The sequence below is a fragment of the Salvia splendens genome, chromosome 11, assembly GCF_004379255.2.
Source record: "Salvia splendens isolate huo1 chromosome 11, SspV2, whole genome shotgun sequence".
In the NCBI taxonomy this organism is placed as follows: Eukaryota; Viridiplantae; Streptophyta; class Magnoliopsida; order Lamiales; family Lamiaceae; genus Salvia; species Salvia splendens.
The window spans coordinates 2938556-2956978 of NC_056042.1; the positions used below are offsets into that span (position 1 = coordinate 2938556).

At 36.6% G+C, this 18423-nt stretch overlaps 3 protein-coding genes across 5 annotated transcripts; 1 reads left to right on the forward strand and 2 right to left on the reverse strand.

Annotated features, from left to right (window-relative positions):
* Positions 1 to 240: 240 nt before the first annotated feature.
* LOC121754252 (SAP30-binding protein-like) lies at positions 241 to 5172 on the reverse strand. Of its 3 annotated transcripts, XR_006040567.1 has the most exons (9): positions 4575 to 5172; positions 4429 to 4489; positions 3746 to 3993; positions 2729 to 2933; positions 1324 to 1455; positions 1146 to 1243; positions 945 to 1063; positions 504 to 761; positions 241 to 411 (listed from the first exon to the last, which is right to left on the reverse strand). XR_006040567.1 is itself a non-coding variant. In XM_042149625.1 (8 exons), the coding sequence occupies exons 1-8, from the start codon at positions 4944 to 4946 to the stop codon at positions 698 to 700; spliced, it is 1299 nt and encodes a 432-aa protein (XP_042005559.1). In that variant the 5' UTR covers positions 4947 to 5172; the 3' UTR covers positions 241 to 697. The 3 variants fall into 3 exon arrangements, 2 of the variants coding, with proteins under 2 accessions (XP_042005559.1, XP_042005561.1); XM_042149625.1 differs by having other exon boundaries at positions 241 to 761; XM_042149627.1 differs by having other exon boundaries at positions 241 to 761; positions 1146 to 1219; positions 4575 to 5168.
* Positions 5173 to 13212: 8040 nt separating this feature from the next.
* On the forward strand, positions 13213 to 15031 carry LOC121756464 (CBL-interacting serine/threonine-protein kinase 12-like). Its single transcript, XM_042152014.1, has one exon. The coding sequence runs from the start codon at positions 13332 to 13334 to the stop codon at positions 14748 to 14750; it is 1419 nt and encodes a 472-aa protein (XP_042007948.1). The 5' UTR covers positions 13213 to 13331; the 3' UTR covers positions 14751 to 15031.
* Positions 15032 to 15071: 40 nt separating this feature from the next.
* LOC121756091 lies at positions 15072 to 15655 on the reverse strand. Its single transcript, XM_042151553.1, has 2 exons — positions 15462 to 15655; positions 15072 to 15345 (listed from the first exon to the last, which is right to left on the reverse strand). Exons 1-2 carry the CDS (start codon positions 15653 to 15655, stop codon positions 15072 to 15074), a joined length of 468 nt encoding a protein of 155 aa, XP_042007487.1.
* Positions 15656 to 18423: the final 2768 nt, after the last annotated feature.

The following is an 18423-nucleotide window of genomic DNA, read 5'->3' on the forward strand; positions in this document are numbered from 1 at the left end:
ACTCTTATTTTTCTCCGATATCAGTGTCTAGCCGGAGTAACAAAAATTCTTGTATCTAAATAAATTCTACTCAGCTCATAATATAAAATCCTAATTTGACTTTTTAGAAATTTTAAGAAATTGTTTATCTTTACGAAAATAAAGTTTGTGTAAAAAAGTAGACGATATTTATTTACGATTTGGGATATAACTTATAGGCAAAGAAAATAGAGGATTAAAAACGTGCTAGTGAGAGCCATGTTCACAGTAGGTGGAAAGATCGCACTAAGGTTATAATAATTTAGTTGTAAACAACTAGCAATACATATAAAGTAGATTGGTTTATTTCTCAATCAAAAAAGAGGAGACTGGCCTGGCCTGGCCTGGCCTTCCTTTCTGCTTTGATTCCATATCATCAATGAAGGAATCTGACTACAGACAGTGACACAAGATGGATTATAACCAAATTACAACTCATCATGACACAAAACACAAGAACAGCATTTCACTACATGCTGATTTACCTGGGTGTTACAGTTCGAGTACATACGAACCATTAGTGCAACATCGCCACCAAAATACTGGAAGGTAGGATTGATATCGATGGCCATGCATACGACGTATGTTCTTTACACAGAATACCGTCTTGAAATCTCTGTAACTAGCCAATCCTTTCATCTTCATGTTAGTAGCTATAAGGCGAATACGGGCAGCTTCATTATCTTCTGTCCGATTTTCTATCACTAGATCGTCTATCTTCTGCCTCCTTCCTTCGTTGTTGCCTGTCACAGAACCAAATTTGGCTCGTTCAAATACCTAACTACTAGAATATTGCAGAATGCAAATGCATTGTAAATGTTGCATTACACACTTGACTCAATCCCAAAACTAGAGCAGAATACTAAGATAAAAAAGGTAAACGGGACGGGGTAATAAAACTCCCAATTCTCGAAAGATGAACTTACGCAAATGCTGAGTATCCGCTACCAGCTTTAGCAGCAGATAGGAGTGCGGCATGAGCACCAACAGCAGAAAGATTTTCTTGCCCTCCAGCGGTCAAAGAACTCTTTTGGTCAACATCCACCTGAAACCCATTACGATGAATCAACTATCTCAAACACATGATTTTTCTTCAGAGCGGCAAATCTTTTTCAATAGAACAAAACCTTATCCCATTTTGACTTTTTGTTCTGTCTACCATCCCGACCCATGCTTTCTGAAGTAGCTGATGGTACGTTTACTACACCGGAAACAGCAGTCAATCCTTAGAAGACAGGATAAAATAAGAATGTAAACCACATGTGTTATTCGAAAGGGTAATATGCTGAAGAGTAAGACGGGTACCTGGAGTTGGTATGTTGATTTTTGGTGTAGGGAGAGCATTCCCTGGCTGTACTCCTCCAGGAGTGAACTCTAACTTCTGACTTTTTTTCCTTTCTTGCTCTTTCCTTTCGAATTCCCTTCTCATGTCAGCTTCTAATTAGCACAATTAAAAGGCGAATATCAGGACATATAATATGATTGTTTTTCCTTCAGAAAAATGGCAATAAAATTAATACCATAAATTCAACAGCATCTGTACAATCAGCCAGCAAAATTCAAAATAATTACTGACAAGTAAGAACAAAAGTTAGCAAAAAATAGTACTAATACATAAAGAAACCCCAAGTGCATAATATTAGAGAATATCTCAGATCCACCATTGAATAAGCATAATGGAATTCCTTTTTCCGATACTTTGGAAAGACCATTTGTGATTGTGGCATGCAAAAATCTCTCAAACTAACAATTATGTCATGTGGAAAGGAATCTTCTGACAAATTCACCCGCTAATAGTTTATACAAGCAATGATTACTTCCAAAAGTTATTAGGTGATAACTATGCTCATGGTAATATAGGTGCATGTACAAACTTATTAGTTTATACTCATGGTACAGAGTGATTTTGTAAATGCACTTAAGAACCATTAATAAAATTTATCAGAGAACAAATCAGAAAACATCGAAAGAAACAATTAATCCTGCCTCCTACACAAAAATATAATATTCGTGCACTAATTTGCACATGAAAATATGTGGCAGACACACATCAAAACTATGATTCTTTTGCATGAGGGGAAGAATAAAACAGAAAAAATGAAATGGAAGTAATGCGCCCATCTCAGGGGAACTGGATCCAGCAATAAAGGACAAATGCAGCTGTGGTAAAAAAACAATTCGTTCAGACCAAAAGCTAAAGCTCTAGAAATGGTTCTTCGTGTGATTGAATTTTCATATCAAACTAGCCCCTTGCACATAATTAACATATTTTCAGAGGCAAATCCTTTTAACACAATGAATATTTCAGGATGGAAAAATTGGCAGGTTTAAACCTGCAAACATCTAGAAGTTGATGTATCAGATAAAATCCACAATATATAATCTGAATAAATCTGGATCTAGATAAACATCAAACAACTGAGTGAAAAGGAGGCACTAAACACATTCCAACACAAACCCCAAACAGACAAAGGTTGTCTTTTGTGGGAAAGATATCATTTAGATTTCATGACAGCTAACAAAGGGAATACATTTAAGCTAAATCTAGATAAACATCAAACAACTGAGTGAAAAGGAGGCACTAAACACATTCCAACACAAACCCCAAACAGACAAAGGTGGTCTTTTGTGGGAAAGATATCATTTAGATTTCATGACAGCTAACAAAGGGAATACATTTAAGCTAAATCTGGGAAACTAGCAATCAAACCTATTTCATCGTAGAAGTCACTCTTGTCATATCCATGTGGGTCAAATACATCTTTACTGAAGCAGGATCCTATCTGATCAATATCTTGGTAAGTCACAGCATGCAGCAGGAAATCAGGATTTCGATATTCCTTTCTATTCCGCACCTCTGCATTAAAGCTTCTTCCAGTAGTCTTCTTTAGAGCAAGAAACCTACTAATCTTCTCCTGAAGCAACAAATCAGAAAGAAAATTTTAGATTTAAATGAAAGCTGATAAGAGAATATTCTGCAGCATAAATAACATAAGTAATACTAACGTACCAAAATGTGAGAACATTCTAAACATTAATATATTGATTTGTCAATCACACATCACACCCCTTCCTTGCCTAGGTATCTTAATTTCAGCATTATCAACACAATGCTCTATTCCAAAATGAAATATGCATTACTGGAACAGAGAATCTAAAAAAATTTGAAGCCACATTCCAGATAACCTTTAGACCATGTTTGACATAATTTAAGGTAAGAGATAAACCAGTAAAGTGTTCATGAGTCTGACACTAACCAACCAGAAGCTTAGTACACTGAATCACAACTAATCACTTCATACCTATTGGTCCATGTTGCAGTAATTTATATTTTTTGCTACTCTATCAATGCTTACTTGAGATTTATTTATTTTTCAATATCGACTATATAAAATCATCCTCTTTTATGTAGCTTTACTTATTCAACGTGATGAAACTAATGCATTATAGGCCATTTCAGAATATACAGCTAAGTTCTAACTAATGCTCAAATGCCAGGCCCTTGCAGAGCATCAAATAATCACAATGTTGAAAAGTTGACCACTCCAGGAATATGAATTTGAGCAACTGAGACCCTACACAATTTTGAAATTTATGTTTTCTCTTTAACATAATGGCCAAGTTTACAATGAACCAAGATGACTATACAGTAAAGGCCTAGTTTTTGTCATATTTCAAAATGAAGTGGTGGTTTTATTGAAGTTTTTTCTTCAGGTAGAGCGCTTACTTGCAGCTCTTCTGAGCATTTGGACCTGGGAGGTGGGGGCAGAAATTTATCTAATGGATCAATATTCTTTTGATCCTCAACAGAAACCATAACAGCATCCTCAGTCCCTGCAGCTTCTGATTCATTTGTAGCATAATCCATGGCATCTGTTTCAGGCTGATCTGGTTCTAATGATTGTGGGGTAGCAGCTCGAGTGCTAGGCGTTGGAAGCCGAGCCATACCTGGTGATTTCTTTTCTAGTGATTCACCTAAAGCACAAGCAGTGATTGTAAAAACTCTTGCAAACTAAAGAAACTTTAAAATGTTAGTATTTAGCTTTCATGTAAAAGGACCTTAAATCTTCATATACCACAGTCAGATGCTCATATTAAATTTATATGTATATAATGAACAGCATGATTATCACATTGTATTCGGTCTTAAAATGTGGGGGCAGAAGGTATAACTATGACCATCAACAACACACAAAAGAATACAGCTAATGCACTATCAAAGAGTATTGAGCCTCTTAACCATTTGATGTATCAGTGCACCATCCTTTCAAACAATATTGGGTTGAAGATTTCTAATTTGCTACTAATAATAAACTACCACGCCGGAATCCAATAAATTACATCGAATTCTACACAATTTTATGCAAGAAAATTAAGATAAATACAGAAGCAACGTGAGAAGACAAGTACCATCACTGCTTTGAAGTTGCTCCCCATACATTACTCGTCCAGTCGCCTTTATTCGACCTTCCTGAAATTATACAAGTTAACAACCAAATTCCAAAAAAATAAAGTAATACAGAGAAGAAAAACAATCACGTCATAAACATAAGAACCTCTGCTTCCGGAGACATGGCGCCCTCTTCATGAACATAATCCACAATAGTCGGCCGACTCTTTTGGCTCTGACCATTATTCAAATCCGAACCGAACTGCTGCGCTTGCAGCCGCTCTTGGGGCGAGAAGATCGTTTGCTGTGGAGTGGCGGATGCTGGAGGAGTGTAGCCGTTGAATCGACCACTCTCTTCCTTGCTGTAATCTGCAACACCATCGTTATCGTTCACGGCGACGGCATCCGACGCCGGAAGGGGAATTCCACCTTCATCGATATTTTCTACTTCCTCGTCGAGTTCTTCCATCTCATCATCTTCGTCGGCGTACATCGAGAGCAAGGCTATGCCCTCTGAAGGTTTCTTCTCAGATGCCATTCCCCCAAATTGAAACCTAATGTGAGGAAACGTTTTCCCCTCTTTCTGCTGAACCAAACTATATCCCTCGCGATCCAATTAGAGAAAGAAATCGAGGATTTGTGAAACTAGGGTTCAAATTGTTTGTGAACGATGAAGTGAAAAGACTAGAGCAAATTACGTACCAATAAATCTGGGGAAATACATTATTCATATAAAATGTATTACACTTATTTCAAATTGGCACAGAAATTTTAAGTTTGATACAAAACTTCGGCTGACTTTCATTTTAATACAAATCATAACCACCATCTTAACTATGTTAATTATATGCTTATGTGGCATATAACTCATCAACTAAATAAAAAAATGAGAAATTATGGGAAATTTATTCTAAACTCTCTGTAAGTAACTTTTGACGTTCCCTTTGGAGAAGTGACTCAAGCAAGACAAGCAATACTTCTCCATCTCTCTCATTTACTAATATGTGCTAAATGAAATGATGAATATGGTCGCTCGTAGCATTTGATAGTACTTGAGAGGTACAAAGCCTAAATGTGCATAGTTCTTGTTGGGAGTTAGGGTGTCCACAATGGTGGCCCTTGAAGGTCATCAAATGTTGGGAGTTAATGTTATTTTTAATTTAACTATATTATATTTTATTAGACTTTAAATTTATGATATTTATAAATTTAATTAAAATAAAATAATTTGGATCGTAAATAAAAAAATTCACAACCTAAAACCAAAATGTAACAAGAACTCCGTTGTATTGTATTAAAATAGGAAAATTATACAACGAAAGTTTTCTAATTTAAAAACAACAACCCGAAAACCCATATCACTCTGCGGCCCCTTCTACGGTTCCAGACCTCTTCAACCATATCAGCCTGCAGTGATGTATGCGATATTTGGCTCCGCATATCGGTGTACCGCTGGATCAAGTATTCATTACTACGTGGTACACCCATTTGCAGGGGCTCCATGGCAATACCCGAGCTCGAACTAGCACCATCTTCTGGTGTCCATCGCTCTGCAGCAACTCCGCCGCATCTTCCACCTCGTCGGCTTTACGTTGCATCGCTGCAACAAGGTTTTGGAACTCCAGATCTACCGCTTGTTGGAATTGTTCATTGTCGGAATCCATAGTTGCAAGGTTGAATCGAAATTGGAAGGAAATATTGGAAAGATTGGAGGAAAATGGAAGTAAAATGGAGTTGGAAAAATTGAATGGAAGTGTAGTATTTTATAAATAATTTTTGAAATTTAAAAAAAATTAAATTAAATTCTGCGGCCCAGCCGCGAATGGCGGCCCTCGGCTCTCGGCCCTGCGCCCCGCCTCTCGGCTCTCTGCAATGGGGGGGCGCGCACCGAGCCGCGGGCCGCGGCTCCCCCATTGTGGACACTCTTAATATACTATCTTTATGTTAGAATTTGTTGGAGTTCTTGATAATATTGGTGTTTTCACCTCTTGGAATTTAAATAGAGCTTTTTTCCATTTGTTGGAATCTGGTGATTACAAGAGATAACAAAACCGGGCGTAATACAACCCAAAAGAAAGAAAAGGAGAAACTGAACTAAATGAAATTACAACGTAAGAATTCGAAACAAAGAACCGTGAACTAAGTTTAGCCGAGTCGAGGAGGCCTCTTCCCGCAAGACGAGATACGCCCCGGTAGTGCTCTTCGGTTTGGCGTGTCGTCCCCAAAGGTAAAACGGCTACGTCTCTATTGATGCAGCACCGCAATCACTAGAGCTCCGGCGAACTGGATGGAGGAGAGAGCAGAGCTTCGACAGAAAGACAATGCAGAGAGAGGGAGAGAGCTTATGCAGAGAATGCTTGTATGTGTTGTGTCCTAATGCAGTGGTATGACTAGCCTATTTATAGGCCAAGCCACCATGCAGGGTCAACCAGCCATTGAAGGCTCATCATGGCCAATTCGTAACCGACGTCGGTTACAGGCGTGTGGCAGGAGTGTGCCATCCGTGTGTGGAGCGTGTGGATTTCTCACGTGGCACCCGTGACTGTGCCTCGCTTGACGACGTGTCAAGCCACTTGGATTGCTGACTCGGCGGTGGTCCAAAAAGAATAGTTTGGGCCAAGCCCCAAGACCAAGACCAAGTCCAAGTCCAAGATCGGGATCGGGATCGGGCCCGCGGCCCGCGCCCACGAGCACGAGCACGAGCACGGGCTCGGGCGGGGCGGGCGGCGGCGGCGCGCTCGTGTGCGCGCGTGTGGGCTTTTTCACCCATCTTGATCCACTATAATTATTAAGTAACATAAAGTCACTCAATTTAAACACATTAAAGATGTATTAATCTTCCAATGTGGGATAATTAACACTAGTTAATTATTCCCTAAGCACATGCTCCAAGCTTTAATTAAAAGCTAATTATGCCCAACTTTAATCCACTATTTCTCACTCACCGGAAATCGGATTTGAGAAAGTGAATATACTACATTTATCTACGTAAAATGTAGATCGACGCTATATCATTTAATTTCACAAAATTAAATGTCTCGTCACATTTATTCTTTGATCAAAACCATTGACCGGACATATTTAATCCATGATTTTTACACCATTATCATTATTCTCTCTGATTTATTGAAGTGTGTAGAGTAGGTTGTTTTTCGTTTGTTTGTGCAGGGGGGTCAGGGGTGTGGATGGCCACAGTGACGGATTTAGGGGGTCGGCCGACTCCCTCCCCTTGCCACTAGTACCGCCGGAGTCGGGGTTCGGAGTTGCCGTCGACTCCACGACAGATCCAATTCGATCCCCCGACCCTATTGAGCACGTCGCATATGGAGTTGCACTGTTGCCGTCTGCGAACTGTGAAGAAATAAGCATTAGTCTGCTATTGAAGAAGACAAAGTCTAATATTTTGGATTACTAGTTTTGCTCGTTGGTCACTGGATCGAGATAGTTTTATCTTTTTGTTGATGGCACGCGAAGATTATAATATGTAGATTATTTGAGATTATTATTATTATTATTATTATTATTATTATAACATAGGAGCATTTGCAGCATTAGATGAAATCAATCGAGTATGATGAATTTTTAAATCTTTCTGAACCTGTCATACATTGATTTTAAATTTCGCTGAACTAACTTGCCATACATTGCTACACCAAAATTGCTTAAATCTTGATGTCGTTTGATTAGTCAAATGCCACATAAGCACCATAATTAACGGAGTTAAGATTGTGGTTACTATTTGTATTAAAATGGAACATAAACACAACTTTTTGTATTAGTTATGATAACTTGAAACCTTTTGTACTAATTTGAAACAAGGGTGATACACTTTGTATGAAAAATGTATTTACCCCCAATAAATCTACGGTAAGGTAAGAATCACCTAATCCTTTTCCTAATACAAAAAAAAAAACTAGAGCAAATCGAGGATTTGTGAAATTAGGGTTCAGATTGTTTGCCAATGTTTGATACTTACTCTCATCTTTTCATTTCGATTTCGCTCCAATAAAAAAATAATCTCATTTAAAAATTCAGAGTTTTTTTTCACATATATTATCACTTTTTCATTTTCCTTTCTTTATTTTATTTTCCTTTTATTTCAGCAATTATCATCCATCCATAGAATTAGAATTATTTTTAAAGTGGCCAATGACAACACTAGTTTCTTTTACATATTCGCAACATATTATTTGGTTGCTAAACACAATAGCATTACATACATAAGTAACATAATGAACAATAGTGATCAGAGAAATATAAAAGATGATATGAACGTGTCGCACCAATATAACATGTTTAGTTTTGATCAATTACAAAAAATTCGTTAACTAAAGTAGTCAATTACACAAGAACTCAACTAATCATCTTTTGTGTTTCCTTATGATAAGTTTTTGGTTAGTCCTTACTTTATTACTTAAATGATTAATGCGTGAACGAATTGTAATCCTAATTTTTTTACTATATTTAATTAAGTTGAAGATAATATTCACGTATGGAAGTAAATCAAAAGCCACATCAATTAGGCATAATTATACTAATTCTGACCCAAACTCAATTAGAATGATTATATCTTGATTACTTGTCATTAACTTTTAACAGAATATTGGTCTTTGAGTAAAATCAGACGTGCTAAATTCATAAGACTAGTAAGTAGTACACTACTTATTCAATGATGAATTTTAACAGAATATCGGTCTTTGAATTTTTAGCTCATTCTATCCGAAGTTTTTTCTGATGTTACTATTTCCGGCTTTTTTATAGTGTTTTTTTTTATTCTTCCATCCAAAAAAATTGTCTCATTTGTGTATAATACAAATTTTAATGAGAAATTAGTAAAATAAGAGAGAAAGAAAAAGAAATGATAAAATAAAAGACAGGGAGAGAAAAAAATGAATAAAATATGAGAAATGAGAAAAAATAGATAAAAAGATAAGATAAAAACTTTGTTTTTTGAGTAATAGAGCTATTTTTTTTGCACCTCTGACAAAAAAAAAATTTGGTTAATAGAATACTATTACTATCTTTGTTCCTGAAAAGTATGATTTTTTTTCTTTTCTGTAAGTTCCTTAAAAGTACGAATATTCTAATTTTTGGAAGAGAACTCTCTTCTTTATAATAAAGTGAAACTCATTCTCTACTATCAATACTTTAAAAAAAATGGATAATAAAATATTTATTACTTCCTCCGTTCATGAAAATGATGATTTTTTTCCTTTTTAGCCAGTCTCTTAAAAGTACAAATGTTTTAATTTTGGGAAGAGAACTCTCTTCTCTCTAATAAAGTGAGTGCTGCACTGACAATACTTTAAAAACTTTTTCTTCTAACTCTCTTTTGTTTTACCAATTATGTATTAAAACATATACTACTAAACTAAATGTTCATACTTTTCAGGGACGGAGAGAATAATAATTTTATGAATGGCCATGACCCATGAATTTAAATTGGGATTTGGACGGACTTACTTCACAACTGGTACATGAAACGTGATTATCGCCTTAATTATTCTTAATATAAAAATAATGAATAATTCAGTATATTGGATCATGACTTGACCTAATCCCACATAATCCAAACCAAAATTCTCCAAATAGAATGACAGCTGGGATTTTTCAACATGTAGAACTATTTTATGAATCAAAATTTCATAGAAAAAACCTAAATAGTAGTAACAAAACACATAAATTTGAATATAAATATAAATATAAATATAAATATAAATATAAATATAAATATCATGATTGGGAATTGAGGGCATTATGGAGATTTTTTAGTTTTCCAATATTACTATTATTATTTGTTGGGCCGGAATGAACAAAAAGAAGAATAAGCCTCCTGTTTACTAAATGGGCCTCTCATGGACAACTGATTAGACAAGGTCAAATTAATAGTTGTAGTCCAAATTTGGAACTTAAATGTCTTTTTTTTTCTTTTTGATTTTAAGTTTAGTATGATGTGACACAATTTCATGACTTTTGAATATTGATATTATATCTCAATATCATGATTTTACTTGCTCAAAAAATCCAATAACTATTAAGATATTATAATACTGTTATTAAAATATTTGTTCAATAAAAATATGAATCAATAGAATATATGTTTGATGTTTCCTTGGAATAATAATTCTGTTGGACTCAAAATATTATCTGATCAACAAACAGATGAAATATATAAATACTACACCACCTTTGACATCATAACACTTATAAAATTAATAAAATAATTTCAAATAGGTACTTTATATAATTACACCGACATATTCTTAGTTACGTGTTCCGCTTCCTGTCCATGGGGAAATAATTTGTCTATTTTGTGATGGACAATTTCAATAACGTGCATGCATGGCATCACCGTTCCACGTTCCACGTTCATAACCTTATCCATTTATTAATTTCACAAATATCTATGTATTGCTTTTCAGTTTTTCTCTAATCTTTCCTTTCAAACAATTAATTTCATGCTAGTTATTTATTTATTTATTTATAGTGATTCTAAGCATACATTGTAGAATATAGTACTCCCTCCATTCAAAACAAATAGGCATATTGGTGGATGGCACCATTATAATGAGACATTAGTAAAATAAGAAGAAAAAAAAGTATAAAAAATGGGAGAAGTATAAAAGAAAATTTTTATTTTTAAAATGAAAATATTTTTTATGAATATTTTAAAAAATAAAATAAGATTATTTTACTTAGTGAATATTAAATAAAGGCATAAGAGATTCAATACCTGCAGTGGCGAAGCTATATGAGGGGGGGCATGGTCCCCCACCAGTTTCAGTTTTACTAGCATTTTATACAGACATATATCTACAAATATATTATGGATATATAGCACAGGTGGTTGGTGACTCTGCCTTTTTACCTCAACTCCAGTCAGTGGCGAAGCCACGTCGGGGCCAGGGGGCCCATGGTCCCCCCACCAATTTCTCGCTTGCCTATATATTATATGTGCAAACTATGCTTTACATGTTATTTGAATGGCAGTTGGATGTAGGCGTCGTCTTCAATTGGGATCTCCCGAGTTCGACTCCTCTTCGTCCCATTTCCTCTTCTTTCTGTTGAATTTTTCTCTCTTTTTTTTCTATTTATGCATTATAGTGTGTACTTTTCCCTCTTGCTTTCTATTTTTAGAGCATAATATTTGTTCTCTTTTAAACTACTAATTATGTTAATTCAAAATCTTTGTTACTTTGTACTTTCTTCTATCATTATACTTATAATAAAAATTTTAAAAATTATTCTGTTCTACTGGTATTTGTTAAAATTTATACTATTATTATTTTTATTTTCTATAGTAAACATTTAAACATCATAAAAATTCGCTTTCATCCATTATATTTACGTAAAAATCGAAATATTGGTTATTTCAAGCTTTCAACGTCACCTACATCTATCTGTTAACCGTGATTTAGGCCCCCATCGTAAAAATTCTGGCTTCGTCACTGACTCCCGTGTTCGAATACCACAAGGGCTATAAACATCACAAAGTTTTTTTCTAGTTTCACAAAGCTTCTCTAATTTAGTTTTATCCTTAGTCTTGTTTCCATAAAATTCTAAGAAATCCATAAATGTATCTTATAAATATTATTAGTAAATTCAATTTTAAAGTTATGTCACACGTATTATCCATTTTTCTCGTAGTCCCCATCTAGGCCGCATAAGTTTTTGAATGAAACAAAAAATATCTCACAACCATGAAGAGTAAATGGGTCCCTCAACATTAAAATTCTGGCTTCGACACTGAATATGATTGGCTGATTTTCGTATTGTCCAAAAATATCTCTTTTTTCTACAGGTCTCAGCGATAAGAAGTGATAACTTACGGCAATGACTTTTCTTAAATTTAATCTTCATTTGACAGCTATAATGGCTATGCAGAATTGAAGGATAACTAACAAGTTCGGAAGTTCCCAATTTGATTGAGATATCAATAAAGATTACCAACCAATTGAAATTTAAGTTTTACTACTAATTTAAGCTTTTGTTTAAAAATTTCAAAACACTCCTCAGAAATTTCGAAGTTACTTACGTAGGTAATTTGAAAAGGATGTTCTGAATTCTACATTTATTTATCTTGAAAATATTAAATATTATTTGCATAGATATTTATTTTCCACAGTTTCTCGAAAGAAATTGACACCTACAACCTAAACTCGCACCGATATTTATACAAATTAAAAATTTTTTGTCATAATATAAATGAATTACTCTCCTATTTATATGACGTTTGACACCCGTCGGTTATATGTCGAATTATCACATACTACACGTCAGTAAATTAGCCTCATTTGTAGGTGAATATTGCCATCTACCCCCAACCACATGATTGGTTCGCACCCGCATGTGGTGATGCTCGCGTAGCACGAGATCATTATGCGGCTGATACCCGTTCCAACAAACTAGGCTTTAACGCCGATCACGCAAGCGGCCGTCAAGCAGTAGGGCGGCGCCGGCGCCTATTTTTATATAGAATATGTCACTAAAATAGTTTAATTTAAAATTTTTATGATTTGTGCATATATGATAAGAAAAAAGTTACTAGTATTTAATAAAAATTGTACTTCATATACTTATTTTTATGATTTTTAAACCAATATCCCAATACAAAATACCTACAAGTTTAATTATATACATGTGCATTTATTACAACTCATTTCGTTATTCACTGAAATTAATTTATTCCCAAACAATTTTTTGGTTAGTAATCATAGACTCAAGAATTTAATTAGATTCAACTTTCCAATAATTTTTTTAAAAAAACAAACTTTTATATAGACCTCAAAAAAATGAGAGGGCTTATAAACAGAAGAGGTGAATTCATCTACGCAATCGGGCCCTCACACCGCCTACATAATAAGCGGGCCCGCAAAATCTGCTGAGGAGAAAGATCTCATTCTGCAATCGGCGAGCTCGTTCCATGGCAGCCGCGGCCGCCGGAGCGAAGAACGCCGCCGCCAAGCACAAAGAGATCAAAGGCCTCCTCCTCGGCCGCTACGAGGTCGGCAAGCTCCTCGGCCACGGCACCTTCGCCAAGGTCTACCACGCGCGCAACGTGAAGACCAATGAGAGCGTCGCGATCAAGGTCATCGACAAGGAGAAGATCGTCAAGCTCAGCCTCACCGCGCAAGTCAAGCGCGAGATCTCCATCCTCCGCCGCGTCCGCCACCCTAACATCGTCCAATTGTTCGAGGTCATGGCCACGAAAACGAAGATCTACTTCGTCATGGAATACGTCAAGGGCGGCGAGCTCTTCAGCAAGGTCGCCAAAGGTCGATTGAAGGAGGAAGTCGCGAGGAAATACTTCCAGCAGCTGATCTCCGCTATCTCCTTCTGCCACGCGCGCGGCGTCTACCACCGCGATCTGAAGCCGGAAAACATCCTCCTCGACGAGGAAGGGAATCTGAAGGTCTCCGATTTCGGATTGAGCGCGATTTCCGAGCAGATCAAGCAGGACGGATTATTCCACACATTATGCGGCACGCCGGCGTACGTCGCGCCGGAAGTGCTCGCGAGGAAGGGGTATAACGGTCAGAAGGTCGATATATGGAGCTGCGGCGTCGTTTTGTTCGTTTTGATGTCAGGATACCTCCCCTTCCACGACCAGAACGTGATGGCGATGTATAAGCGGATTTACAAAGGGGATTTCAAGTGCCCTAGGTGGTTCTCCCCTGAATTGTACCGATTGGTGACTCGTATGCTCGATGCCAATCCGGAAACGAGGATCATGATCCCAGAGATTATGAACAACAGGTGGTTCAAGAGGGGGTTTAAGCACGTCAGATTCTACATCGAGGATGATAAAATGTGCAGCGTTAACGACGAGGATGTGTTCGAGGATTGCCTCTCCGAGCTATCGCAGTCGGAATCAGACTCTGAGCTGAAGATCAGGAGGAAGCTGCCTAGCTTGAACGCGTTCGACATAATCTCCTTCTCGCGTGGCTTTGATCTGTCGGGGCTGTTTGAGGAAGGAGGCGCGAACAGTGGCACGCGATTTGTGACAACTGCATCGGTTTCGACAGTGATATCGAAGCTGGAGGAGATCGCGAGTGTTGTGAGCTTTACACTTAGGAAGAATGATTTCAGAGTGAGCCTTGAGGGGTCGAGGAATGGTGTGAAGGGGCCGTTGACGATTGTGGCTGAGATATTCGAATTAACGCCGTTGTTGAGAGTGGTTGAGGTGATGAGAAAGGGAGGTGACAGATTAGAATATGAGGAATTCTGTAACAAAATATTGAGGCCTGGATTGCTCAGCCTCACCATGGGAATTGCTAAGGATTCTATACCTCCTTCAACTGATTTGGATTCCGACAGTGAATACAGTGACTCACAAGGGTAAAGGTAGCATTTTGCTATGTTTTCTTGGTTTAACCCCATTCAATACCTAGAGTTAGATGAAGATCAGATGTAAGCTCATCACAGAAGATGAAGTAGGCCATGTAAAATCCTCTAGAGAAAGAATGCACTGCACAACTTAATTGTTGATGTAATCCTTCAAGAATTCTCTATGTAACAATACACACTTTCCTTGTAAATAATACTCCTTCATTGTCCTTTGTTGAAAGATTTGCATTTGATGAAATAAACACAAGACTTTTCAAGGTGATTTACTGATGAAAATCAAGATCCTCATTTTACAAAGAGTTAACAAGTGAGAGAACTAATTAGGATCAGAGCCCTGCTTCTTATGTTTCTTCTCAGCCTTTTTCTTACTCTTACTCCCTCCAGCTGCCTTTCTGCTGCTGCCTCCTTCGCTTCCACTTCCCTTTTGCCTGTTCCTCCCAGACGTGCCCTTGCCCTTCTGCTCGACCCTGTGCCTATCGTTCTTGCTCGCTGCAAAATGATCGTCAGATGTGCAGGGCGGATCGTACACATCCGGACCCCATGAAACCCGGCATTCCTCTGCTGGTCTTCCTTCTTTCTCGCGACTTCCTCTTAGGGCCGAAACCAGATTCAGTTGAGCTGTTTGCGTGCTTCATTCTTCACCAATATTCGATCTTCTAATATATCCTCCTCCTCATTGTCACTGCCTGGGTCAGATTTTACATACCCCATTTGAGCTAATAATGCTTCTTCAGATAAATCATCTTCATCTTCTTCTTCCACCTCCTCAATGTGATAGCTATCTACATTATTTTTCCCATTATTGATCTTAAGCTGAACCGGTATGCTTGTTCTTAGCTCGTCTATTATATCATCATCATGATGATGATCATATCCTGAAGAAGCACGACCGTAACACATAGCTTTCGAATTTTCGAATGTACAGCAAAAGGAAATGTCCTCCATTTACAATCAACAAGATGAATTATATCTGAAAAATAAAAAATGCACAGAATGAATGCAAATATAAAACAGATAGGCTTAAAATCAACAATAATGTGCTACTACTGGTAAGCAAACCGCAAAGAGCCATGAATGAATCAACAGAGAGAAAACAATCATAACAATACTGGAGCAACAGATCTCAACATTTTACGATTGCGATCAGTTATATCGACAAGGGGACGATTAGATTAACTCAATCGTTTGCAAATTAAAAAAAATATTGTGATCCAATAACTGTTTCTGAGAAACTATGCAATCAGAGCAATCCAAAAAACTGCAATATGACTATTAATCATCATCACTCACCTAGTTTACTGACTCTGGCTGCAGATAACACTGGACAATTAAGATTGGGAGGATGGTAACAACTACTTGGAGATCGAGATTCAGAGAGGAAACCTAGAAATGAATAATATCCCCAAATAGGATAGTGAGTGGAGTGGATGGCCTCGTCGTTCTAGGAAATGTTAGTGGGCCTTTCTTGGTGGAGAAGATTTCAAGTAGGCCCAATCATATCTACTATCTTCCCTTAAATAATGATTAGAAAAGGTGATTCCAAACATAATCCATATTTATAGTTAGGGGTGGGTAGGTACGGTATACTTTACCGAAACCATCATACCGTATACCTTATCGAAAATTCGATATGAGAAAAAATCATACATTTACCTTACCAAAATTTTCGGTATACCGAACTTCGGTATACTTTATTTTCAGTATGACAAATTTCAATATCGATGCCATACCTTATTTTCAGTATGTCATATCTAAATTCGGTATACCGTACTTTTGCGGTATACCAGAGTTTTACAGTATATCGGACTACAATACGACATACCAAAATATCATTATTTTGTAAATAATTCTAAATACAAACAAAAATGAAAATAAAAATTCTAAAATACTTAGAAAACATGAAATTTAATCAAACTCAAACATATTCAATAAAAAACTGCAACAATTAAACTCCACGCAGTCACATAACGTTCAACGATATTTGTTTGGAACTAATTTAACTAAAATCTTATATTTGTTTGAATCTAATTGATTCAACGATATCAAGTTTTCCTAATTGAGTTTATTTGATTTTATATTTACATGATTACCCGACAACTATAATGAGGCAAGATTTGATTTCTACATGTAAATATTTATTTGTTTGGTAAAAGTATGAATTTACTTGATATAATTGGCATATATTGATATCGGTATATACCGAAAATTATGGTATATACCATATTTTCGGTAAATACCTAAAATTACGGTATATACCGTATTTTTGGTATACCCCGGTATATGAAAATTCATACCGAAATAAATCGGTAAGGTATGATACCTTACCGAAAATTGCGGTATATCGAAAATCTGGTATTTTCGGTATTTTTTCGATACGGTAAGGGCGGTATTTCGGTATTTCGGTATTTTTACCCAGCCCTATTTATAGTGACTCAATTAGTCACCAGCATGTCAGCATCTGAAATCTAATCATATAGTACATCAACAACCAAATTATAAAGAGCCAACCACATGTATATTACTCCCTTTATCCTAGATAATTTGTCCCAATTTTCCATTTCGGTCTGCCCCACATAATTTGTTTCATTTCACTTTTTACCATTTTTGGTTGTGGACCTCATATTCCACTAACTCATTCATACTCACATTTTATTATAAAACTAATATATAAAAGTATGACTCACATTCCAATAACCTTTTCAACTCACTTTTCATCACATTTCTTAAAACTCGTGCCCGGTCAAAATGTCTCAAATTATCTGGGACGGAGGGAGTAATATTCTTCAATTTCAATTTGACTTCCTCAATTCATCTTAGTTTTATTAGTCCTCAAATCCAAAATATTTTTGGGACAGAACTATCGCATGTGGGATCGATTGGATGATTGAATTTGAATATAATTTTTAGTTATATGTGGGGTCGGCCGACTCTACGCGTGCAAAGACACAGAAGATGAGATTGGGCGAGAAACTCAACGTAGGCAGCATGCATGCTTTGCAGTCCGACCACATCGCGAACGACGCTCTGGTGTACCCTGCATATCCTAGCCTAATGACCCCCTCCCAACAAGCCATTTTCGCCGCGCCGCTCCTCCGAATCGCTTTTGCGGTTCGTTAAGGTGTCCTTGTAACCTTTTATTTAGTATCATTTCAAACATTTAACTCAAAATTGAATTTTTAATAAAATATTCTATCCGTACAACATTAAATATCTCATGTTAGAGTATCATTTTAATATGTTCACCATTAAATGTCTCGTATCACTAACTTATTTTAGAAAGTTATCGCATTTTGGTTTGAACAGACATTGCATCTCGTTATGTTTATAATGATCAATTGGGATTGCATCTCTTTAGTTAGTATATCTATTTTTCGATTTAGTTTGTAACAAGCGAGGGATTATAAGAAGGGGCTAGAAACGTGTTTCTATATTTTGGATCGAGATCTCAATAAATTAGGTTTATGATTCGATTTGATGAGTGAGTGGAGGGGGAGACATATCCTCATTTCCGCAGGTGCTAGACGAAATACGAGAATGAGATCTATCATCATTGTTGTCTGAGTCCGACGATATAGCCACGTCGTACTCGTCATCTTGTTGGGAACCACCTCCCCTACCCCCACCTTGTTGCATTTCAGCGAGTAGCAAGGCGGTCCTATGATCTTCTT

Excerpts from the sequence above, each read along its gene's own strand:
- LOC121756091 (XM_042151553.1), bottom strand. The coding sequence starts at position 15,655 with ATGTGTTACGGTCGTGCTTCTTCAGGATATGATCATCATCATGATGAT. Across the intron at positions 15,346-15,461 it reads GCATTATTAGCTCAAATGGG|AGGAAGTCGCGAGAAAGAAG; the intron begins GTATGTAAAATC and ends TTCGGCCCTAAG.
- LOC121756464 (XM_042152014.1), top strand. The coding sequence starts at position 13,332 with ATGGCAGCCGCGGCCGCCGGAGCGAAGAACGCCGCCGCCAAGCACAAA.
- LOC121754252 (XM_042149625.1), bottom strand. The coding sequence starts at position 4,946 with ATGGCATCTGAGAAGAAACCTTCAGAGGGCATAGCCTTGCTCTCGATG. Across the intron at positions 1,456-2,728 it reads TGACTTCTACGATGAAATAG|AAGCTGACATGAGAAGGGAA; the intron begins GTTTGATTGCTA and ends TGTGCTAATTAG. Across the intron at positions 762-944 it reads AGCGGATACTCAGCATTTGC|GCAACAACGAAGGAAGGAGG; the intron begins GTAAGTTCATCT and ends GTTCTGTGACAG.